At 34.7% G+C, this 25,036-nt stretch overlaps 1 protein-coding gene across 5 annotated transcripts in view; it reads left to right on the top strand.

Annotated features, from left to right (window-relative positions):
• The window catches only part of LOC110022318, a 48,925-nt gene extending 26,035 nt beyond the window's left edge, over positions 1-22,890 (top strand). The window contains exons 1-7 of one of the 5 annotated variants that reach the window (XM_020721196.1): positions 7,458-7,479; positions 7,563-7,601; positions 11,183-11,264; positions 11,655-11,765; positions 20,835-21,090; positions 21,851-21,928; positions 22,624-22,890. In XM_020721196.1, the coding sequence (XP_020576855.1) occupies positions 11,223-11,264; positions 11,655-11,765; positions 20,835-21,090; positions 21,851-21,928; positions 22,624-22,751 (615 nt within the window). In that variant the 5' untranslated portion in view covers positions 7,458-7,479; positions 7,563-7,601; positions 11,183-11,222 and the 3' untranslated portion in view covers positions 22,752-22,890. Of the gene's footprint in view, positions 1-2,386; positions 2,409-7,457; positions 7,480-7,562; positions 7,602-10,711; positions 10,915-11,182; positions 11,265-11,654; positions 11,766-20,834; positions 21,091-21,850; positions 21,929-22,580 lie in introns of those variants that run through there. The other 4 variants (XM_020721194.1, XM_020721195.1, XM_020721192.1 and 1 more) reach the window with 4 other exon arrangements.
• Positions 22,891-25,036: the final 2,146 nt, after the last annotated feature.

Below are 25,036 nucleotides of genomic sequence, written 5' to 3'. Positions count from 1 at the left end.
TATTTTTGTGTAATGCTTTTTAGAGATGAACCTGAGGTCCTGGCATTCTCGGAGGAGGGAGCTAGAAAGAGGGTGTATTCTTAGAGGATGGGGAGTGCAGAAAGTGAGGATGAGGGCAAGTCCAAGTGAACCACCGGTGGAGGTGGACTTCAAGACAAAGTGGTGTTGAGCTTAAGAGGTGAGTCCATCTACAGACTACTGGTTGTGCAAAGAAGCATGCATGGATAGGGATAAATGAGGAGAGGGCGACTACCAAGGCCACCCATGAATCACATAAGAGGAAATGTTTGGATCCCCAAGGGAAGGGGAAGGAAGTTGAAGGGAGTGAGGTTTGCTCCTTCAAGCAGGTGTTCACTTTTGACCTGACGACTAAGGTGCCATTGATTGCACTGTCAATCCTTACATGTCTCTTGGCGATGTTGGAGCTATGCCCAATGTTCTACTCGGAGGCGCGAGTTGCTTATATGAGGAAGCAATGCTATCTTGTTGAGACCATGAGGACCATGATTGTTTGCTAACAATACATTTCCTTACTCTAAATCAACATTATAGGACGAGCTAGTCAAAATCTCATAGAAAAATAGGATGTCCTCAAGAAATTGGAGCTTGGGCATCTTCTTGGGATGTAGAGAAGGCGAAATTGATGAGGCCTAAAGCTAAGTTGATGAAGCTGCTATCAACAAATAAAGCATCCCTTACATTGGCTACTTCCAAGCTAATGTCCTTGTCGAGACAAGGACTTTTGAGAAGTTCATGGGTTCACTGAATTAGAATCTATCCTTCATCCAAGACTTGTCTTGTTTTCAAGAGGCGAGCCTTAAGTTTGGCCTTGATCGATTGGTTTTGAACTTTGAAGGGTCTCATTTTCTCGATTGTTGTGCCATCTAGATGAATTTTACTAGTTGATTGCGATAGAGGAGTCGATTAGTGAACAATAAGAATAGAAAGGGTAATTCGGTGAAGAGAGCTTCTCCTAGCTACTTATTACCTATCCTTCTCTCTCAGACTTCTAGATGAATTTTACTAGGTGATTGTGGTAGAAGAGTTGATTAGTGAAGAATAAGAATAGAAATGGTAATCCGATGAAGTGTACTTCTCCTAACTGCTTATTACCTATCCTCTCTCTCTCTCTCTTTGACATACACACTTTGTTTGAGGCCTAGTTGGCCATTTTTGGTGAAAAGGTAATTTTTTGTAATGAAATAAATATTGGGGTATTTTTGGTTTGTCTAAAGTCCAATCTTTGTGGAGGCAGTCATTTAGACTTTTAAGGAGTACACTTACACATCTCTCAATGTGAATCTTATCACGAGCTAATTGTTGGACTCCAAGATTGGGATCTATTTGAGTAGGTTAAATGGGAAGGAATGACTTAGATGTTTGAGGTGTAAACTCTTTTTGACTTCTTTAGCTGGTTGTGATAGAGAGTAAGTGTTAGATCCTTCAAAAGTAGATAGGGTGTACCTGAGTCAATCATTTTTGCCAATTAATTGTCAATGTGGTTGGCTGGTCCTTCTTATCCAATACTTCTAGCAATTTTGTATGAGATAAAACTGTTACATCCGAAATGATCTTTTGTCATTTTTTTTAGCTTGGTATTGCATTACTCGCCATAAACACTTGCTCCTCAATTGAGGAATTATATGCCTTTTTATTTTTCTATGTCAATATCATTAACAGGCTCTATGTATTTGGGTTGTTGGTGAAGCGATAGTAGCGAAGGAGACATGCGAATCTGCTTTGCCATTCAAAGAAGTGAATATTCCAACCTGGAGGACGCATTGATTATTGAGAGTTGGTCGTTGAAGTTTGGGCAATGTGGCTCTGTTGGGTCCACTGCGAAAGATGTTTTTGTTCGAGTTTTTGATAGGGTGTACCTGAGTCAATCATTTTTGCCAATTTATTGTCAATGTGGTTGGCTGGTCGTTCTTATCCAATACTTCTAGCATTTTGTATGGGATAAAACTGTTACATCCGAAATGATCTTTTTGTCATTTTTTTTAACTTGGTATTGCATCACTCACATTACTCGCCATAAACACTTGCTCCTCAATTGAGGAATTATATGCCTTTTTATTTTTCTATGTCAATATCATTAACAGGCTCTATGTATTTGGGTTGTTGGTGAAGCGATAGTAGCGAAGGACACATGCGAATCTGCTTTGTCATTCAAAGAAGTGAATATTCCAGCCTGGAGGACGCATTGATTATTGAGAGTTGATCGTTGAAGTTTGGGCAATGTGGCTCTGTTGAGTCCACTGCGAAAAATGTTTTTGTTCGAGTTTTCTTCGAGTTTTTCAATTTGCGCGTTGCCTGATGTGGGGTGGCAAGAGTTTGGGTTAGTGTGCTCTCCCAATCGAAGATCTCAACTTGGGTGTAAAGACAAGATTGACCCTGTTGTGGAACAGGTACTTGGGCATTTTGGCAAGCATATGTTGACCTTGCATTAATTTGGCTAAGATCTATCCTCAAGAATGACGGTTTTCCTGCATTGAGTGGGACTCTCTGTTGGGATTCTATTTTTTGCAAAAGAGGTAGCAATGTGTGGTCGAGGTGGAACCTTTTTTCACTGAAGTGGCAGATGTGTTATCTCGAGGAATCATTTGCCATCTATATATCTCTACTTTCTGCTTGTAAAAAAAAAAAATTATATTATGTATTTGCTTTTTACTTCTAAGTGATGCACTTGTTCGTCTGTAAAAATATTGATTTTTGCTAATGATAAGGTATTCATTGGTAGATTCATAGCTGATTTAAATGATTTTGAAGCCACTTGTTTGCTTGAGTGGCTGATATGTTCAAAACCTCTCTTTTCATATGCAAACTCAATATGATTTTTACTTGCAAAGTTCTCTCTGAATTGTTGCACTAGGACTTGAAAAGGATGAGGCTGCTTTGTTAAATTCTGAATGTTCTTTTCATGGGGGTTGTTGCTCTTCTTCAAAGAACAACCTCTCAAGATTTTTTGGACTTAACTTTAGAGTTCTCGGTCTCAAATCCTAAGTCTATTTATCCTTATTCTATGTTGAGTGACAACTTAGGAGCGAGTTCCTCTAAAGTCAGCCTGCTAAGTCGAGGTCTTTTAAGTTGAAAATTCATTTTAACATTGTTTGATGAGAGGGGAGTTCCTTGAGTCAGATCAGGACTAGTTCCCCTATTGTAAATTTATGATGATTTGACTCAATTATTGAAAAAATTATTTGAGTTTTTATTTCTGCACCTAACAGTATGGTTGATTTTTTTTTGAGTTTTTTGCTTGGGTTTCTAAAAAAATAGGTGACCACATAAAGTCTTGACTGTCATTCTCTTGGGTATTGCAGATCTGGCTTTAGGAGTAATTGTGTATAACTTTTCAGTTTTATTTAAGATAATATCTCATGTTCTTCAATCCCTAAATTAGTTGATCATATTCTTCCTTAAACGAACAATAACAACAACAATAACAAAACCTTTATCCTACTAATTGGGGTCGGCTATATGAATCCTTTTCCTCCATTGCGTCCTAATTTGTGTCATATTTTCATTTAATTCTAATAAATTATGATCATTTTTAATACAATATGCCCTAGTCATCCTGGTCTACCTTTTCCTCTCTTAACATAAGTCGAATCTAAAACATCTACTCTTCTAATCAGATCATCAGATGGTCTTCTAATCAGATCTATTCTTCCATTGCGTCCTAATTCTCCTTCCTTAAACTAAGTTCTAATTAAAAAATAAATTCTTTACTGCTCACTCTTTGAGAATGAGGTCATATTTTTTATCAACAACTCACAAAAAATGACTTCATTAGCTAGGGCAACTTTCTTGTGTTCCAAATAAGGCACCGCATTCAAGAATACACTTTAAGGATATGGTTGAGCTCAATTTATGATTACAATTTTCAATGACTAGGTGAAAAAGAGAAAAAATAATAGACAGTTTTTAAACAGAGAAAATCTTTTGATCATCGTTGTTTCATTTTATGGGGTCTTTAGCTCTAGCGTGTGGCTCCAAACCCGATTCATTCTCGTATTATGTGAAGTCTATCCCAATTAGATTCAAGTTTATGAATTGGGAATTGTCGAGCAGTTGGGTTGGCTTTCTTAAGCTCCTGGTTCCCTACTTTAAATTGCTTTTTACTTAATTGCTCTATTTCATTGATGTTATACACTTAACTTCCTTTGATTTCATGGCAAACCACATCTTGAGTTTCTCAAGTAGATTAATCACATCTTTCATCTCTTCTTCATTACCTTTATATCATTCCTTAAGCTTCGCCTCTTCATACTTTTAGGCGGTCACTATCCTTTGACTGTGTAAGATATGCTCAACTGTTAGATCAATTTTTGTTCTATGTTGTAATAATGAAGGCGTTTGCCTTATGATTGTTGATGGATTTGTGTTGATAGTCCATAATACAGAGGGCAAGACATCATCAAAATTTCCTTTAGCACCTTCGACTATCTTATGCTCAAATTGAGAATATGATTATTTGCCGCTTCAACTTGTTCATCCATTTTAGGATGATGCACGGATACAAACTTAAGGTAGATTCCTTGGATTTAGTAGAGTTCTAGGTAATTTGTTATTGAGGTCCATAGTAGGTTATTATGATGTGTGGCACACCATGCCTGCAAATTATTTTGATCTAGATGAAATTATGGATTGTTTTTGCAATCTTCATTATGAGTGTGATTGCCTCTATGTATTTTGTGAATTAGTTGATCACTAAATGATGAACTTTCCATCTTTTTCTGGGCGGAAGTGGATGAGTAAGTCCCCCATACGGTGAAGGGACAAGAAATTTTGATTGATTATAGTTTATATGAACGTTGAAGCTACATTGGAGTGAAATCCTTTGAATTTTTATTTTTCTTTTTTTCCAATTGTCGGCTAAAATATCCTTAGTAACTTTATTATCTCAATAATGACTGATAATTTGATTGGTTTGGGTCCATCTTTTGGAATGACTACCACATTTTAAAGTCACTTTTTTCTCTCACTCGCGGGTAAGGCAAAGTTGCTAATCTCTATTATAAGTCATCTCTAAGAAGCAGATATGAGTTCACTTTGATTTTAAAATGTCGCGATTTAAGTTCATATCACTTTCTGGTAGCATTTATGACTTCGAATATTGGACAAATGAATCGAACCAACTAGATTTTGACTGGAGATTAATGTCCATTTCTTATTCCTCTATAGTTGGCCAAACAAGGTTAAGATTTAGTTTCAAGTCCAAGTTTCCTCCTTTGAAATTTAATTGATGAGTTGATTTTGCTTCATAGGGATCTGCTCTATTTAAAAGATACCTTTAGTTTCTAGTCCAAGTTTCCTTCTCTAACCTAGAATTTAAAAAATACCTTTTCAAAGTATCTTCTTTGTCTCATATACTCCGTTCATTTGTTTGATGATAAGTTATAGGTTTGAGTATATATGTAAATGCTAGGCCCAAACACTTGTAACACATCTTAGATCAAAACTCAAAGCTTTGTACTCTGATTGGTTTTTAGTGAGGAAGCTGTATTTTGACAACATGCATGAGGATAACATTTGTAGGGCTTTTTAATACAATACTCACTCAACTACTCATTTTTTTGATGCTCTATCTACTTATGATGTCTCCAATAAGTCATTTCCCATTGGTAGCTTTTGTTCGACACTATCATGGTGAAGTCAACAACAAATTTAGCTAAGGCCTGTGCTTTGATCGCCGTTGGGACATGTAAGTTATCCGGAACTTGTTGAGCTCTATTGGCCATTTTAAAAGCTACCTCAAATGTTTGGTTCAGGTCAATTATGATATCAACGGATGATCATTTATGACTTGGATGGGATGGACTTGAAAATAAGTTCGAAAGCTCTTGTTAGTAATGATGAAAGTGAAGGCAAGTTTCTCTACAATGTAATGTCTCAATTTTGCTTTGCGAAGTATTTTGCACCTAACAAACATACAATTATTTCTTCCCTTCTTCTTGGATAAAGACTGAGCTCACAACCTCATCTCTATCTCGCAGATATAAAAATAAATCTTTGTTGAGTTGTGGGGTCAGCAACATTAGCGGCAATGTTAGTTGCGATTTTAAATTTTGGAAAGCTCAGTAACATTTTGACTCCACTGGAATCTGTTGTCATAATTGAAGTTTTTGTAAAATGACGAACAATTTCAACCCGACTTGGAGATATATTGACTATACTCTTCTATTTGATCGATAAAATTTGATAATTGGCATTTTCTTTATCATTTTTTACTTTATTTAAGTTTTTTATAAGCCTTCAAGGTCAACGCTAATTCCAATATTTCCCATATCTAGCTCCAAAGATACACTTTAGTGGATTCAACCTCATGTTGAACTTTCTGAGGGTGGTGAATGCTTCATCAAGATTCTACATGCGCCATTGTGAAATTTTACTTTTAACCAACAAGTTGTCTACATAGACCTCTACATTTCTTCTCTTTTGCACTTTGAAGATATGGTCCATGGCCCTCTAATAAGTTGTCCGCATAGAACTATACATTGTGATAAATATCCCGTCATGAAAGCTATTTTTTTATGTTTGCCAGATGCTTTCAAATTAATGATAATATGAGAAAGCATTTAGAAAGTTCATAACTTGGAAGTAGGTTGCATATTCATCTAGGGCATGTATAGCTATCCTTGAGACATGTCAAATTTTAAATTTTGATTATTAAAATCGACGCACATTTGTCACTTCTTGCTTGACTTGGGCACTAGAAACCTATTTAGGGGACACTATAGCTTTCTGATAAAACCAACATTGATTAACTTTTGTACTTCGTGTATTGGGTCGACCAATGTTGATGTTATGGGTCTAATTTCTTACTTGATTTGTCTGATGCTCTTATCGACATGTATTTGATGGCAAGTGACTTCTTTGTCGACTTAGCATTTCGTTTAGCGACGGAACGTATACCTCGATATTTTTCCTTAATGTCTTCAACAACTTATCATTGTACTGTACCTCAAAAGTTGAACTAATCTGAAAGGTGCGATCGAGGTCTTCTTCAGTCGACACATCTTTTACTTTATTTGAGGTTTCTAGGTTACTTATGACTTGTTTCTCCACATTCACTATCTCCTCTTGACTTCTCTTTTTTTGCAGCCACGAGATTATAAATCTTGGACTTTTATTGCTCTTTTTGAATTGTGATTATCTTTTCCTCTTGTAGGGGTTTTGTTTGCTATAGATATGTAGAGATGTGCACCCAAGAAGCTTATGAAAGTAGCCATCATGGTTAATTGTTGATCTTCCCCTCGGGTGATTAGTAGGGTTATTGGTTCTTAGGTGTCCATTCTTTCTCTTGAAAACCCATACATAGAGCCTATGTTGCGTGGCAGGCGAGTTCATTGAATTTTTATCTTTTCAAACGTACTCTTAAAAATGATATTAATCGAGTTTTTTATGCTGATTAATATTTTTCCTAATTGAAAATTTGAGATCATGACAGTAACCACAATTCCATCATTGGAGGAGGTTTCCACCAATAGATCATGACAGTAACCACAATTCCATCATTGGAGGGGGTTTCCACCAATTGGCTTGTCAGGGGTTTCCACCAATCCACCAATTTGGCTTGTCAGCTTCAGAGAATGTCACCGGTATGATTTCCATTGTTGGTGTTCATGTTCTTGTGGTTAAGTTTACATCTTCTAATTGTAGTCACTTGAGGTTGAATCAACATGCATCTTCCATGGGGCCTAGAATGGCGGGCTATGGATGGAACAAGTTGAGATTGTTATTTCTCTGTTCCATCATTTGCTCTTTTTTTGGCATTCTACTATTGTCAATTAGCATGAAACCTTTTAGTTTTCCCACACGAATGAGTTCTTCCACTAGATTACGGAGGTGGTGATAAATTTTCATGTCATAATTTTTGTGATCCTTATGGAACACACAATATTTGGTCATATTTATTCGCCGAGGTCTCACTTTCATAAGGTGTAGATGCTTGAAGTATTTCTTACTCTAGATTGTTTTAAGTCAGCCTTTGATATCTTTAGTTGGGTGTTTACGAGATGGGATGTTGATGATGGCTTGTTGGCCAACTGGTGGTTGCTTCTTCTTTTGATTGGCATTAGCCTTAATAGCTGGTGGATTCATGGGTTTTGGTAATATGATCGTATGGGCTGTAGGTGAATCATGTCTAATTGCGATATCTTGGGATGAGTTGGTTCTCGGCAGAATTGTCTAAGCCTTTTTGTTTGATTTAATTCACAATGGTTTATGTGTGCATTGACAAGTTCAACCAATGCAGGCGATGTACTTAGCTTTTGTAGAACGAGAGTTATTTTGAATGATCATTCTGGGAGTCCTTGGGTCATTGTGGCTTGGGCAACAATTGATTTCAGATCTATAATTTTCAACATTTCTCTTTGAAACCTAGTTATGAAAGTTTTGAGGAGCTTTTCAGTCTTTTGATGCATTCTCAACTCCATTTGTGAGTTTTTCCATGGTTGTTGAGCTCTAACGAATTGGGTGCTGAACATCCTTTTTAGTTTTAAAAAGGAAGCGATGATTCCAATCAATATGCGAAGAATTATCTAACGGCCAATTCTTTGAGATTTATGAAAAGGAGTCAACACATTAGTGCATCATTGATGATGAGTGACATCATGGGCTTAAAGTACGTGGTTAACATCTATAAAAGCCCAGATGAGGGATTTTGAACTATGGGGGAGCCCTGATTTTAGCAAATCTTTAGAGAAGGCAATAATTGAGGCTTTCTTTCAGTCCATTCCTCGAGCCTCTGGGCTCAGGAGGGGAGCCCTGATTTTAGCAAATCTTTAGAGAAGGCATTCAATAATTGAGGCTTTCTTTCAGTCCATTCCTTGGGCCTCTGGGCTCAGGAATTGACTCTTCCTTAATAGGTCTCATCTGGAGATTGCAATGTTCTTCCTTAATTGTTTATTCTCATTTCAGTCGAGTTAGTCGATTCCTTTAGCTGGCGTGCACTTAGTGCCGTTCTTGGTATATAGTCTAGGCCCCCTTGATCACGTTTCCTAGTTTATCCGTTAATGTCTCTTTCAATTGCTGTCAATTGTGTCATAGTTATGAAGTGCTGCTCTTTCAAACCAACATAATCTTTTTTTAGGATTACTTCTCTGGTTGTATCTATGTTGGGTCCTTCGAAAAATCTTTGAATGCCTCTTTCAGTTTTAGACTTGCGTTCACGCTCACTGCACTTAAAAGCATGTTAAATCCTCAACTACTCATAGGCCACACTTGAACTATTGGATTGCTTGAGGTATAATTGATTAGGAGGAAAAGAGTCAAATAACGCCAACCCTTGGCTCTTCTTGAGATTTATTAGTTTAAATCTTATATCTCAAGTACTACAGATAAGGCTACAAAATGAGCAATATATGTGTAAACAAAAGAATTGGGAGAACGAGGGCTTGTTGCTTTATACAAGCTTGGGTTGGGTGTCCAAATCGTTCAAGAGGCCACCTATTCTTTGGATTAAATTGGGATGCATCAGTGATCGTAGAGCCGATGTAGCTTGTTTGGTCCATGAAAACCAATTTGGATGGAGTTGAAGTCGTTCTTGAGCCTTAGTGGATGCTTCTTTTGGCTGTGATTAAGGGTTTGTTTGGTTGAGCTTTTACTTTTACAGATTTTTTTTTAAAATCTACTTTTGAGAACAATATTTTAAAGCTGCTGTAGCTACGCCGCTAACTGTCCGAAAATCGAACCTTTTTTTTATGATTTTTTAAACAGAAAATGTTGTTTTTATGTTTGGCGAAACAACTAGCTTTTACCTTTTTTTCATACAAAAGACAAAAATATCCATATATTCTTAAAGATTGTAAATCTCATTTAATCTGATTCAGCTGTCAATAAAGTCAAGCAGTTATTGAAGTATTCAAAATTTCGGTTTTAACAGATTTACCCATAATTTTTTTATACTTTCCATTATTAGAAATAGAAAAGGACAAATAAATTTATTGGATACAAAGAGTTCTTATTATTGAAAGTAATAAGAGTGGCATTCCATGTGAATGACTGCGGACTTCCTCCTGCTCATCAAGATGTAGATTCAGGTTCTGCCATGGACTTGAATGCTCATGCAGAAACTGACAAGGAAGGGAGGAAGAAAGGGAAGAAAGGGAAGAAAGTGAGTGTGATGGTGCTCTATTTTAAAGTCACGATCAATCAAATAATGAAGGGCAGAATTCAAACCATCGAGGATTAGCTGAAAGACTAGACTTTTTGAAAGCGTAGCTTGTACATACATTCTAGTAATACTCATCTGTAAATGCTCATAAAAAAACCGTTTTGAATACAATTCTCGTTTTGAATACAATTCTTTTTTTTTTTTTGGTGCTCTGCTTGAAAGTTGGGAAAACTGGAATCAATTTTATTTGAAGAAACTGATGATGCCATGGGGACTGTGGTGAAGGATTGTTGGAGAAAAGCACTTGTTAACTTGCCAATGCCTTACCACCCTAGTCTGATAGATGTGGAGGCAAAGTTGGAGGGATCTGGGGATGGCAATTTCTGTGGTGGAGATCATGCGGTAGTTGTTTTAAGGTGAACTTCTTCCACCGTAAACTCTGGATCTCGACTGTTAAAAGCCAGGAGCAAATCACAATCGGAAATGTGGAGAAGATGGAGTTGTGCTAATAGTCATTTACTTGAGTATTACAGCCAAATGAATTGTAAAATCCTATTTAAAAGCTTTTGCAAATGAGCCCAAGTCTGCCTATCATCTGGAGGGTAAGTCTGTTTTGGTGAACTCATTTTTTGTGCTCATATGACAAAAATCCTTTATTGATTATTGTGGGTCAAATACATATTGAGTCGCCTAGGGGCCGCCCTGTTGAATCCGACCTATTAAGCTTGTCTTCTTGGCCATTTACTTAGGTTGATCTGCATCAAGGGTTTAAAAAATTGTTTCCGATTCTCCACCAGGTTTGCTTAGCTCTCTTCCCCTTCTTCTTTATTCATATTACTAGTATTTTAAATTTCTTGTTTCTCTTACTCAACTATCAAATCTAAATTCGAGACCTAAACTTTCATTTTGTTAAAGGTTCTCACATGTCAATTTTAGCTCCACTGCAATGCTTTTGGATTCAAAATTTTGTTTTCCATTTATCATCTTCCATTAATCACTCAATTATTATATCTGTAACCTGATTTATGAACTTGTTAAATTTTCTTTTCCCCTGTTTCTCTCCAGGAAGGCTATTATTTTGATTTATCCGTGCAAATTGCTACACATGGGTGATACAGACAATTTCAGCCAGGGACAGGATGAAAGGGTAATTGCTTCTTGAGTCTCAAATGTGACTCTAGAATAATTATTTTGGCTCTAATTTATTTTACAACATTCATTACTTCTTGAACGAAGCAATTCATCTATTATGAGTTTAACAGTGATTCTAATCGTCTTTTATACATATTTCTGTGCGCTTTTATGTTCAAGTGTCCAAGCTACTTTTTAAAAAGAATTCTTGTTCGGTTTTGAAGCAGCTTACTCTATGTTGCTAGGAAAACTATCAAATAAGTAGTAGTTCATTGCCACTGATTTAAAGAAACTCATTTTCTCCGTATTCCCTTACCTTGGATCGTAAAGTTTAATTTTTTGCTATATTCATTGTTCAGGTGAGCAAGTTAGCTAATTTTTTATTGCCCTTTAATTATCTTTTCAGGAACATTCTACTCCAAGACTTGTAGGAACTGGAAATTGGGGTACAGCAACTGTCATGGGTGTACTGGCTGGCATACTTTATGGAGGAAGCAAGGAGGCTGCTTCATCTGTGGTAAGTTGTTGCTTTGCTCATCTGCATTCAATGAAGAGTTTGCTATTGCTACCATATCTTTTATTCCTTCTTCCGTTTGTCTCCAGGCTTCAAGCTCTTTTCCTTGCACACTGACAACTAGTTGATAAACAGGGAATTATTTGAGAAATTTTCTCTTAAGAGTTTTCAAATCAATGTTGCACTGCATATGCTCCTTTTCCATGGTTTCTCGTTTCAAACAAGAAGTGTTGATCTCTGGAGCATCTAGAAATGAAAGGAATACTTGTGATAGTAAGACAAACATATATTAAATCTTATAGGGTTTCCAATTTTTTGTTTTCTTCTTGGTGCAACAGCTTCATCATCTTTAATCAAGACATTCGTCTGTTTTCTTCTATTTCTAAACGCTCAGATTACATATAACTCTCTTCCTAAGCATTTTCTTTTTTCAGTTATTTTCTTATTTTAACTTGTTTGAAATATGTGGCTTGGTTTTATGTAGGGTTATTTTACTTATGTCTTATATTTTTTTATTCTCCCATGTCCGGGTTTCTATGCTTGCAACTATGAAGAATTTGTTTGCTAGCGTGTCTTGTCTCTATCATGATGGCTGTTTGACATTTGTTAGGATTTAAAGTTTTTCACTCAGTGATGCAGTTTTACTTAATCTACCATCTTCTCCGTTTTGCCTTTGTTCGGTTAAGATTTTTTGAGACAGCAATTGTAGATAAGATGCTGGAATCCATTGGTACACTCACACACATACGAGGGGAGAGAGAGAGACCCCCTCTTTCTTCCTCAGCACAACCTATTCAATTTGTTAAATCTTCTAGAAACCTTGCACCAGATCTAAATAACCCACCTTCCTCCCCTGCTTGTAGTGGGAATCATCGGCTGAAGCCCCTTTTGATGATCAAAGGACCCTATTTTGCATGTTTGTAAAGCCCCTATCAATAATAATGGTATATTTCAAGCTACTACATCTTCTCTGCTTCACCATACTTCACTGCCTAATAACACAAACCTTTCTTGTTGTCTTTGTTGATCTTTCTTCCTCTATTTGTTCCTCTTCCAAAGGTAAGAAAGGAAGAGGCAAAGGGGGTTCTTCTCATTATTAATTTCATTATGTTTTTTTCCAAACATTATTTCTTGGAATTTGTGTTGAATATGCTTAGATATTTGTGTTTCAGATTGCATAAATCTTTTTAAGGAGAATCATATTGATATGATGCGCTTGCTTGAAACAAAAATTTCTTCCTCTCTCTTTAATTCACTCCTCTTACCTCAAAGCTTTTTCCTGCTTAGGATAGTCTGGATAATTTAAAGTTGTCTGGGAATAGAGGTATTTGGATAAAATGGAATCCTTCTGTAATTCCCTTAGAACTTTTGCATACTCATGTTCAGTATATACATGGCTTCATTAACTATTCAGCTGACATTTCTTTCTATATCACTTTTGTTTAAGCTGAAAATTATGCTACGAAGCGTAAATATCTCCGGAATGCTATTTTGACTATGGCAAATTCTGTTAATGGGCCATGGATTATCTTGGAGGATTTCAATTGTATAAGAAGCTGTATGAGAAAATTGGAGGGACTCTTCCTATCCCAAGTAAAATTATTTATTTTAATGAATGCATTTTTAACTTTGAACTCTTTGAGCTTCAAAATGTAGGTCATTCTTTTAGTTGGTTCAAACAATAAATTTATAACTCTATTCGTTGACTTTTAGATAGGGCTTTTGTGTGATAATATGTGGATGGAATCTTTTCCCTTTTCATACTATAAAGTTATGGAGCCTCTCACTTCGGATCATTTTCTTATTTCTATCCATTTTGGGCATGATACTAAGTGTAAGTGCAAATTTCTTTATAAAAACTATGTTAGTCATTTTCTGGACTTTCATCTTATAATTTCTTCCATCTCGAACAATACTACGAAGGATAGTCATACGTTCACTCTATACAATAAATTCAAAAATACTAAATATGCTTTATAAAAGTGGAAATGAAAATCTTCAAATACTATTTCCTCCACGATTAAAGACCATAAGTTGAAGCAAACTCATATTTTTGCTTAGTTGGAGAATGATGCTATCAATAATAATTTTATTGTTCAAGCCTCTTCCATTCAATAAGATTCGGCTAACTCTTTTGCTTGTAAATATAAGTGATTAAACAAAGAGCCAAATACTTATGGCTTTTTAAAAGAGTGGACGACATTAATTTTTTTATTTAAAGAATCAAAGTTAGGAATAATTCTTGCACTATCAAAGCACTACTTGTTGATAACCATTCTCTTAATTCTCAGGATGATATTGCTGCACATGCTTCTCTTATTTTTCTGACTGACTTAATAATTCCAATCATGGGCTCTGTGAAGATAATACTTTTCCTGTTCTTCAATATAAAAATTCTAATGATGCTACAGAGCTTATTGCTTATCTCTCTGATTTGGATATTATAAAAGCTTTTTTTTCAATAGGATCCAATAAAGCTCGGGGACCGGACGGTTTTACTTTCGAATTTTATAAAAACACTTGGGATATTCTTGTGAAGGATTGCATTGAGACTATAAAATATATTTTTTAAAAAGTTTACCCTTCAAAGATGAGTTAAAAACTCTGCCATAATCTTTATTCCTAAAAAACTGTATGCTCAAAATCTTAATGATTTTCAACCAATTTCTATTTGTAATGCTATCGACAAAGTTATCAAAAAATTATTGGCTGATAGACTCAAGCTTATTCTCCTTAGCATCATTCACAAATCACAAGCTATTTTTGTTGCTGTTAGAGGTATAGCAGTCAACATTATCTCAGCTAACGAATTTCTTTATTGTTTTAATACATCCAATGTTTCAAAAAGAATTTGCTCTAAATTCGATTTATGGGAAGATTTTGATGATTTCAATAGACATTTCCTTTATAACCGGATGGGGAGGATGGGCTTTCCTATTATTTTCATTAAGTCGATACAAGCATGTGCTGATGATATACATTTTCCTGTTCTCCTGAACACAGAGATTAAAAGCTACTTTTCATTCAATTTGGGATTAAGACACGGCTGCCCTTTATGCCCATACATTTTTGCTTCAGTTATGGATGCTTTCTCATCTCTATTGGAACACTTTAATGTTATTATAAATTCTTCTTGTCATCAAGCTTTCTCTCATTTTATTTATGCTGATGACTTGCTGGTATTTGGAAATGCTAGTTTACAGTCCATTAACTCTCTCTCATGATAAACATCTTTAATAGGATCACTAATCTTTGTGTTAATGCCTCTGAATCAGCCATTTGTTTCTCTAAATTAGTCAACTGCACTCTTTAACAACAAAATTGTGCTGGTAGCAGTTTTCAACATAAGTTCTACCTTGGGATTATTTGGGTGTTGTCATTAAAGGTAGCATGCTGAATGCTTTAGACTGCCATAAAGGTTTGGATAGAGTTAATTTTTATCTTCTCGGATGGAAACAAAAATTACTTTCTGCGGCTGATAGACTATAGCTTTTCAAAACTTCTATTTGGAGCTATTTATACTATTGGCTCGGATCTACTAATATTCCTAACGGTTTGAGAAGAAAGATTTTTTCTTCATGTTATAATCTTGTACATCATAGTTCTCAAGGAAAGAAATTATATAACATTATATAACATTGCTTGGAATACCACAACACTTCCTAAGGAATATGGTGACCTCGACATCCCCAACTTGGACAACTTTAATGTGATTTGTAAGGCAAAAATTATCTGGAGGAATTACAATTCAACTCCTATCTTTTCCTAGACACTATTGTTCTCTATGACACAAGTTCACTAAAGTTTTCACATTTTGGAAAGATTTGCTAAGAGTGACTATGAGATCTAGAGATTGCTTATCATTTCATATTAATTCATATTAATTTCAATAGTATCTTTTCTTCTTTTTGACCCATTGCTAGAAGGTTGTTCTCTTTTTGAAAAATTTGACCCAGTTGTTTTTACTTGATTTTGCTATCTCATGCATACTAAAGCTGAATGAAGTCTAATAACTTTGTTCCTGTTAGTTGTTTACAACTTATCCAGAATACACCTATTCGGGAGAATGCTAAAGCATATCTATGGCTGGGTTATGAGGGTTATGAGGATCGACGAGTTTATCACCTTTTTTATAATAACCTTGCCAAGGTTAATTGGAGCAAATACTTTTGGTGCAAAGGATTTTCTCTCAGATTTTCTCTTACAGTCTGGAAAATAATCCATCATGGGCCTAAAATTGAAGGGCCTTCCTGCTTTTACAATTGTGTTCACTGTCATTTTACTTGTGAGACTCACACACTTATTTTTCGAAAGTCCTTACTCACAAGCTCTTTTGAGAATATGTGCTCCTAATGAGAGTTTTTTCGTTGTTGGTGGCAACATTTCGAAGCTCTTTTTCATGCTGATACTCTTGACAACAATGTGGTCAAGCGATTTTATTTGCTTGCAATTTAGGTCATTGCACATCATATTTGGATTGAAAGGAATAACATAGTCCTTAGAAATTCAATTAATTCTGCTGATTTTCCTTCTCAGAATATTTTTTGGACTATCAATTAGTAACAAATTCAAATTTAAAGTCGATATTCCTCATCACATCAAAGTACTCTACAAGTTATTATAATTCTCTCCAGTTTGCTTTACAGCGACTTTAAATAACTTGCTAATTCTTCTTGGAGAATCGGTTAATTAGCTGGAAGTTTTGGTCTTGTTCTGAAGATTTGGATCCGTGCTCAGTCATTTACTTCATCGAAATTTTTTGCCTTGCTGTAATTGATTTGGAAAATTAATTATAGTTTAATGAGTTTCTGTTTTCTGCTTCATGATATTTACAGATACTACAGTTGGTCTTCTACTTTTCTTTTTCTGATAAGTTATAGATACTATACGAAAGTTTGCATCTTTCATTATAAGATGCATTGGATTGCTATAATGAATCTCATTAGGTCATGGGCTCAACCATATTCCGGTCTCTGTTCTAATGATATCTCTTTTAAGATTTATTCAGTGGTTGCTGATGGATGGACAGACATCTTTTCTCTATATTCTTCTCATTAGGATTGAGGAAGATAAATAATATGAGCTATTGGTCTCTATTCCTCAAGAATTCTTTAACTTCTTATTTTACTGCCTCATTGAAATTTTATCGGATGGATTGTTTTACTTAGAAAAAGATATTCAACATAGGTGGGTGAGTTATTTTGATAAGTTTTTTAATGAAGTTTCAGAAAATATAATCAATCTTAGTGATCTTAATATTGTTACTAATAATAAAATGTTTCATTTTTACCGTCGCATTAGTAAAAAAAAAGTTGAGGAGGATTTAAAAAAATCAATGGTGGAAAGTCTGAAGGATCTGATGATATCCCAATTGAAGTGTGCGAATATATAAAAGATTTGAGAGTTTCTTGGCTTATTAAACTCTTTAAAATTATTTTAAAAACTAAAAAGATACCTCAGGAGTGGAGGAAGAGTATTTTGGCCCCCATTTTTAAGAATAAAGGGGATGCATAAGAGCGTGCAAATTATAGAGGAATTAAGTTGAGGTGTCATACTTTGAAATTATGGGAGAGGGTAATTGAATATAGGTTAAGACGCATTACAAAGATTTCTCGTAATCAATTTGGATTTATGTCAGGCAAGTCTACTAAGGAAACTATACATTTATTGAGAGGTTTGATGGAGAAGTTCAGAGATAATAAAAAGGATCTACATATGATTTTTATTGATTTAGAAAAAGCTTACGATAAGGTTACAATGGATATCCTTTGGAGAGTTCTTGAAAAGAAAGGTGTTGATATGACTTATATTCATGTCATTAAAGATATTTATATTAGAGTTGTTACTTGTGTTCCGAACAGATGGAGGATTGATGAAATATTTTCCTATTTTTGTTAGATTACATCCTTCTATTTCAGTTATATCAAGGATTAGTTTAAACCCATATCTTTTTTCTTTAGTTATGGATGTTCTAACTGGACATTTACAGGAGGATGTACCTTGGTGTATGCTTTTTGTTGATGATATCCTTCTCGTAGATAAGACGAGTGAGAAAGCTCAGGAAAAAATTGAATTATGGAGGTCTACATTGGAGTCTAAAAGCTTTCATTTGAGTAGAACTACAACTGAATACAAGGAACTTAATTTTTGTAGTAGTATCTCTAGTGACAGAATTGTAACTATGGACGATCAACTTATTAAAAGGTGTGAACACTTTAGATGTCTCAGGTCTGTTGTTCAAAGTGATGGTGATATAGATGGCGATGCTATTAGTAAAATTCAGGTTGGTTGGTTTAAGTGGAGGAATGCTTTGGGCCTATTGCATGATAGAAAAGTACTGCTTAGACTGAAAGGAAAACTTGGTGGTGAGAATTGCAATGCTCTATGGCCCTGAATATTGACCTTGAAAAGACAAGCATAAAACGAAGTTAAAGGTTGCCGCAGTGTTGCTGAGATGGGGATGATTAGGTGGATGAGTGGCTTTATACTTAGAGACAAAATGTGAAATGAATATATCCGGGATAGGGTTGGTGTAGCTACAGACAGACAAAATTAGAGAGAGTCGTCTTAGATGGTTGGTCACATTAAACGTCGACCATCTGTTGATCCGATTAGGAGAGTAGATGTTTTAGATTCGACTTATGTTAAGAAAGGCAGAGGTAGACCTAGAAAAACTTGGGCAGATTGTATAAAAAATGATCTTAATTTATCAGAATTAAATTAAAATATGACACTCAATAGGACACAATGGACAAAAAGGATTCATGTAGCCGACCCCACTTAGTGGGATAAATGTTTGCTATTGTTGTGTTTGTTCATGTTGTTGTTGATTGTTTTACTTGATTCCGGCTTGGAGTTTGTGAGTTCTTCGTAATCTAGGACCAGTTTAACTGGATGGAGCACCATAGGAGGTACATGTTCTATTATGAGCTTGAAGGTTCTTCTGTTGCTTTGGGGCAGTCATTTTCTTCTTCTAGATATTCTAGTTTCTACGAGTCGACATAATTTTGTAACTCATTTTTTCAGCTTTGCATGAGTTATGTTGATTTAATTCAAGTTTTCTATGTTTTCGTCCAAGTTTCTTCTATATTTCAGCTAAGAGTTTGAGTTTTTGTTTGTTGCTACCGATTCTCCTGCAATTAGTTGGATTCAAAAGGCTATCTCGCTGGACTTCTACTTTCAAGCGGGGACCTTCAGTTTATCCATCATTACTATCTTTGTTTTAGTTTCTTGATGTATTTTGCATTTCTCCTCTTTGGTTTCTGATTAATATGATTTTTCTAATCTTCTTTTATGTGAATAAAGTTGGGCGTGTCTCTCAAATTTCAAAAAAAAAAAAGAAAAATCCTTTGAATGTGTGATGTTATGATTTTTCTAATCTTCTTTTATGTGAATAAAGTGTCTCAAATTTCAAAAAAAAAAAAAAAATCCTTTGAATGTGTGATGCGCCCAGGCTAGACATATATAAGAATTTAGAGGTGTTAGTTTTGGATGGTCCAATGCATCATACATCTTTCTTTAAACAATCTTATATAAAATTTGAGTCTCATGAAGGGTGTAGAATTGATTACAGGGAACTCAATTTGTGTTGTTGATGAGGTAACGGAAAGTTATTTTGACATATATGGATCAAACTACAGTTCTAGAGAAGAATCCTATACGGATAATGATATGTCGATCATATTGTGTCTTTGACTCAATTGAGAATATCTCAATTGCATGCTTTGACTTAATCTTCAAATTACATTTTGATATTATCTGAAATTAAAGCTATTCATAAAGAGGCTTAACTACTTATGATGGCTCTCAATTATCATCAAGTTCATTTTAGAAAAAATGACAGATCTTTGCAATAATAATCAGCATAGAATAACACAGAATACAGGTTAGATTTTTGATCTTATGGTTGTGATTGAGATGTTTAAAATTGTAAAATTGGTACTTCTTTTTGATTTGTAGAAATTATAGAAATTGGTTTATATGTGATTTGTACTGATAATTGAAGGTTTCCTTAAACTTGGCTTTTAAAACTTACAAGCAATAAGGTATATCCAAACATCCCTAGCTAGATCTAAATTCTATTCAAAATATCTTTTATCATGGAGATGGTTATGACCAATGATGAAATATTTAATGTTGAGCCTGTAGTGAATATAGATAATTTTGGAATCCTCTAGTCATGCTTTTGTTTCTGCCATATATCTTCCGTATATAAGCTATTCATATTGAACAATCAATATTCTTTGTTTCCTTGATGTGATAATAACAAATAAGAATTTCATCAAACTGAATGATGGAATTGGAAACTTTTATCATTAAGGAATATGGATTCTATTGATAATGCTGAATAGTGAGCTAAGAATGTGGGAGCAAAAATTTTAGATGCAACCATGCAACATAGAGTAATTCTAGCAAGCATGTGTGGACTCAAGTTGAGTTGCAATGCACTGAGGCAAAAAGATGGTAAAAATGTAGTAAAGGCTTCATGGAGGGCACAGAATGGTGAATACGTGATGCTACACAATGTAGCTAGGTCCTTAGTGAATGGAGTTGGATTGGGTTTCAATATCAAATGAAATAGAGCAATATCGGGAGAGAAGAAGCCAGATCTTCAGGAAGAGAGAAACTCTCAAGTTAAATGGGAATAGGTTCTAATTTAACCCATTCATTAATTTTTTTAACTACATTCTAGTAATCTCTATTTATATAAACAGGGTTATAATGATATGATAGAAATCAGGTCAAATTCTATTTCAAATTCAAACGTAAAGATTACCTAAAAATGATAATTTATCCAGTAAAATAAATAAAGTTAATCTAGAATCATAATTTAAATTAAACAACTAAAAACCTAAATAAAACAAAACTTTATTTTTGTTATGCATTTTTCTATGTATAGAGAAAATCATCCTGTTTTCTCGACCCCGTTAGCCAAATTGGAAGTACATGGAAATGCTTTTGAAAATCTAATAATGTCTCCATAGAAATTGACTTGGCTTGAGAAACATGAAATGTCATAGTTTTCATATAAGCTTGTTTCCTGTCTATAAAAAGTCTTATATTTTTTCTCAGAGCAAGGATGCAGAAGTCATGTTAAAGCTTGGGAGTACAACTGATAAGCGTGAGCAGTACCAGTTGATGAGAGATGCAATGGAGAAGAGGTTCATTCAAGTGGCTCGCGGTTCTATAATTGGCGGCATTCGTCTTGGCATGTTTACTGCAACATTCTACGGTTTACTAAACCTTCTTGCTGATAGGCGTGGAGTTCATGATGCACTTAATGTTGCTGGAGCTGGTTCAGCTACAGCTGCTATGTTTGGCCTAATACGTGAGTAAAGTAGTTTTTTTTTTTCTGAATTTAAACTTTATTTCTGTGTTTATTGCGCATGTGCTACTAATTTCCACACATGGATATTACTTCAGTTTTATGATGTCTTGATATTAGTTCTGTTTTATGATGTATCGAAATTCCAATTCTATTCAGCTTCATTAGTGTAGTAATTGATTAGTCGATGGCCATCTAAATGGGAAATTTTGGAACAGAATATCCTAATACAAATTCACATCAACCCTTATCGTGTAGCGATGTGATGTTTTTATTAAATAGAATTATTTCTTCTCTTTTCTCAGCAAATGTTTTTATTTCCATTTTAATTCATGTAGATTCCAATTTACACATCAAATAGGAAGACAAAAAACCACTCACATTGGTTTTTGAAATTGAAAAGATAATATGAAATTGCCTGCTGTCTTTCTATTGTTGGTCTTGTTCTGTAATTCTTTCACATTTTGTTTAGTAAAATTCCTCTCATTGTGCCTCCTTCCTAATAAAGTTCAACTCATAACTTTTGGATCTGGCTTCAGCTTATGTTGTTCTCTTTCGGTATTTTCTTAGAGGTCTCTAATTAAAGATTTATCTCAAACGCTTGTATTTTATTACTCCTAGCCTTACGGTTTCGTTCAAGAAAGAAGTTATCTTTTTATTTTTTATTTTATGTCAATTTAGTTTTTAATTATTATATATCTGCCGTTACTAGTTATAAGTCAAAATCATGTTTAATTTCAACACCTGCTCTTTATTGATGCAGTACCAGGCTCAGTGAAGTGGCGTGCTAGAAATGTCTTGCTTGGCTCTGCACTTGGAGCTGGAATATGTTATCCTCTTGGTAATTCGTGAATGCATCTTTTACTTCTCTCTCTCACACTTTCTCTCTCTTTGATTTGGCTCACTGTAGTTATTTTTTGGAAGAAAATTTCCAAAGATGTAATAAAAACAATCTGAGGTCTAAAATGCAAACAAATGATGCCATACACTTTAGCCGCCATGAAGTAATGTTTTTAATTTGGACATTGTTATTCCATGTCTTGACAGATGCAATTTGGCCGGGTTAATTTAAGAATAATGTCACTACAAATTTTGTTTGAATCAGTCAGCGATGCAACTACCCATCTTCTTAACGTTCTATGGCTATGACTAGTATGAAGAGGGTTGGTAGTCTCTCCTCTATATTTTCATGACAACTTTGGAATCATATTGGAATTAATCTAATCATTGTTCTCAGTCTTCCCTCTAATACTCTCCTATGAAAGTGCAAGGCTTGTTCATCCAGCATAAAGCAGCATTTAAGACTTATTTTGCACACCATAAAATTCCACTTGACACCAATTTCTTTCCATGCTGAATTTGCGAATGTGTTTAGATCCCATGATTACGAAAATGAATGCTTTTCTGCACCTCTATTACACTATTAGCTAATTTTATGGCAATGATATTTTCATTTTTACAGTCATTTATTTTGTGTTTTTCTGTTTTCTCAGATATAGCACAACTGTTTAACTACTTGAGGATTACATTTTCCAGGATGGCTTCATATTAAGCTTGTTGAGAAGGCAAATAAACAGATCCTACAGTCTGATAGTACTGGGGCCACAAATACTAGTGCAGTTGGCGCTGCAATAGAGAGACTTGAAGGAAGTCTACAGAAATGAAGTATGATCTTATCCAACTGCTGCATTTTGTTGTTCTCTTTGTTTGAGACAACGAGTTTCTATTACAAGCGGGACACGGCACTGAAGGAAAAAGAGCAAGATTTGAATGCGAAATAGTGTAATTTGGGCAAATGATGAATATTTGTGCTTTCGTTGTCATATGAACTAATGCTACATCTATTGCATTGGTTCTGTTGGGCAATGTTTTTTGACTGCTTTTTTTTTTCTAAATCTGATTGATTATAATTATATTTCTATGATAATACACAAACATCCTGCAATAAAGTAATTCCAAGATCTTACAACTATTGTGTGCCAGAAGAGCTTCCCATAAACCATGAAAGAGTGCAATTTTCACTCTTATCATAGGGTTTCTGAACACAAATTTTTTACATAGAATATCTGTCAAACTGCAAAAAAAATTTTTAAGTAGAAAGTGGTGCATTGAATTCCTAGTCCAAACAGTTGGAAGATAGTGCAATTTGTTACCAAGGTCTAGAATGAATAAAATCTATTGATGGATTGATCAAAAGATCGTGGAAAAAAAAGTTGGAAGGGGTTTGTGTAGTAATCTGCCAAATAATTTTATTTCCCGCATCTCAATGAATTACACTTTTAACATATATATAATAAAGAAAGGAAATAAAATAATAATATTACCAAATAGGAAAAACATACAATAGGAAATATCTAATAGAAGGAAACACAATTAGTGAAATATATTTTGAGAGAAGGAATTAAATTCTCTCATAACCAGGGATGTGGATTAGCACTTTCCAACACTCCTCAAGTTGGATTGTATATACTGTACAAATCAAGCTTGGATTTTAATTCATCATGACTGGCCTTTCATAGTGCTTTGATGAGATTATGAACAATTTGAAGTCATGTAGGAACATAGCTTTGTTGAACATTTCATTGTTGACCTTTTTTGAGATGAAGTATAGGTTAATTTTGATGTATTTTGTTCTATCATGATGCATAAGATTATTGCTATACTAATAGATGTTGGGCTATCGCCCAAGATCTTAGTTTTGGCTTTTGTCTCAACTTTAAGTTCTCTTAATAGCCATTGAATCTACATTTCCTCATATATTTCTAATACATGAGCACGATATTTGGTTTGTTGACTGCTCCAAAAGAAACCAACTTAATCTTTACTTCTCCCCATGATGAGATTGCCCCAGACATAAGAATAATATTCATTGATTGTTTTCCTATTGGTTCTCTTTTGTCCACTTGGTATCTGTGTATACCTCAATTTCACGGTTTTCAGATATTTTGAAGAGCAAACCATATCCATGGGTTATCTTCAAGTGGTTCAGGATCCTATTCACTTCTTCGAAATGATCTTTATTTGAATTATTCATATACTAATTTACTATAATGACCTAGCATACAATATCAGGTCTTGTGTGTGATAAGTGGAGTAGTTTGCTTACAAGTTTTTGATATTTTCCTTTATCAAAATGACCTAGCATACAATATCAGGTCTTGTGTGTGACAAGTGTAGTTTGCTTACAAGTTTTTGATATTTTTCTTTATCATTTGGAGTATCTTCACTTTTGTTTATCTTTTTGTTGGAATTCATGGGCGTGTTAGCAGGTTTACACCCAAACATGACAGTTTCTCTTAATAGGTCTAAGGTGTACTTCCTTTGGGATATGACAACTCCCTTTTTGATTGAGTCACCTCTATTCCTATAAAATATCGAAGAATCTCGAGGTTTTGATCTGAAATATTGCAAGCACCTTTTTAGTTTATAATTTTCAATGAATCTTCACCTGTCAGAATAATATCATCTACATATACTATGATATCAAATTTACATCTAGACTTGGATTTAACAAATAGTGTATGAGTAGTTTAACACTGATGATATCCATTTGTAGTCACTATTTTAGTAAACCTGTCAAACCAACTATGAGGAGATTGCTTCAAATCATATAAGACATTTAACTTGCAAACCAACATGTTGTTCAACCTATTCTCCAAGTCTGGAGGTATATTCATGTAGACATTTTTATCAATGTCGCCATTTAAGTAGGTAATTTTGACATCAAGTTAGTATAAAAGTCACTCTTGATTTACTGCAAGAGAGTAGCTCCCGAATTGTATTAAGTTTGGCAATAGGCACATAAATTTTCTAACAGTTAATCCCATATGATCGTGTGAAGTAGGGTTGTCAATTCGGGTCAGCGGGTCAGGTTCAGGCCCGACCCTAAATGACCCAACACGAATAGGATCAATCCAAACTTGACCCAAATAATAAACGGATCAAAAAC

Source organism: Phalaenopsis equestris, unplaced genomic scaffold (assembly GCF_001263595.1).
Source record: "Phalaenopsis equestris unplaced genomic scaffold, ASM126359v1 Scaffold000180, whole genome shotgun sequence".
NCBI classification, from domain to species: domain Eukaryota; kingdom Viridiplantae; phylum Streptophyta; class Magnoliopsida; order Asparagales; family Orchidaceae; genus Phalaenopsis; species Phalaenopsis equestris.
This window is presented reverse-complemented; position numbering and strand designations above follow the sequence as displayed.